Raw genomic sequence first — 490 nt, 5'->3', positions numbered from 1 at the left:
CATACAACTTTGACTACTATGAAGATACTGTCGAAACCATGCAACAGCCTCAGTCTACTTATCAAACTATGCCTATGTATGAAATGCCGGTGGAACTACCTTTCGATACCAGATACCAATCACATGCAGAAAGTAATGTGCAAACATCACTGATGCATAAGCCGTCGAAACGTCAAAGACAACGTGGTCGTACGTCATCGAATGTCTTCTCGGAAGTTGAGGTCCCTAAGGGGCAAGAGATTGAGGAGGGTGGTGAAGATGCTGCCCTTCAAGAAGCGACCAAGCTGCGTCGCGGTGGAAGTGTCGTACAGTATTCGCAAGAACAGGATGTTGAAACAATGGAATTCTGAGTTGGTAACCTTCTAATTTTTATATTTTCCTCATTTATATATATGTACCGTGTTATTGCATTCTTTACATGGGAGATCAACTTCTCTCTCTCTGTATGTGGGTATATATACACCTATATGTGTTTTTATTTATATGTTTC

General features: G+C 41.0%; 1 protein-coding gene across 1 annotated transcript; it reads left to right on the top strand.

The window, feature by feature from the left end:
• Positions 1 to 2: 2 nt before the first annotated feature.
• TM35_000401380 (uncharacterized protein) lies at positions 3 to 350 on the top strand (the record flags this gene model as incomplete). Its single annotated transcript, XM_029029753.1, has 1 exon — positions 3 to 350. A coding segment is annotated over one exon (348 nt), but the record flags the coding sequence as incomplete, so codon positions are not given.
• Positions 351 to 490: the final 140 nt, after the last annotated feature.

The sequence above is a fragment of the Trypanosoma theileri genome, assembly GCF_002087225.1.
Source record: "Trypanosoma theileri isolate Edinburgh chromosome Unknown TM35_Tth_40_V1, whole genome shotgun sequence".
Classification (NCBI taxonomy): Eukaryota; Euglenozoa; class Kinetoplastea; order Trypanosomatida; family Trypanosomatidae; genus Trypanosoma; species Trypanosoma theileri.
This window is presented reverse-complemented; position numbering and strand designations above follow the sequence as displayed.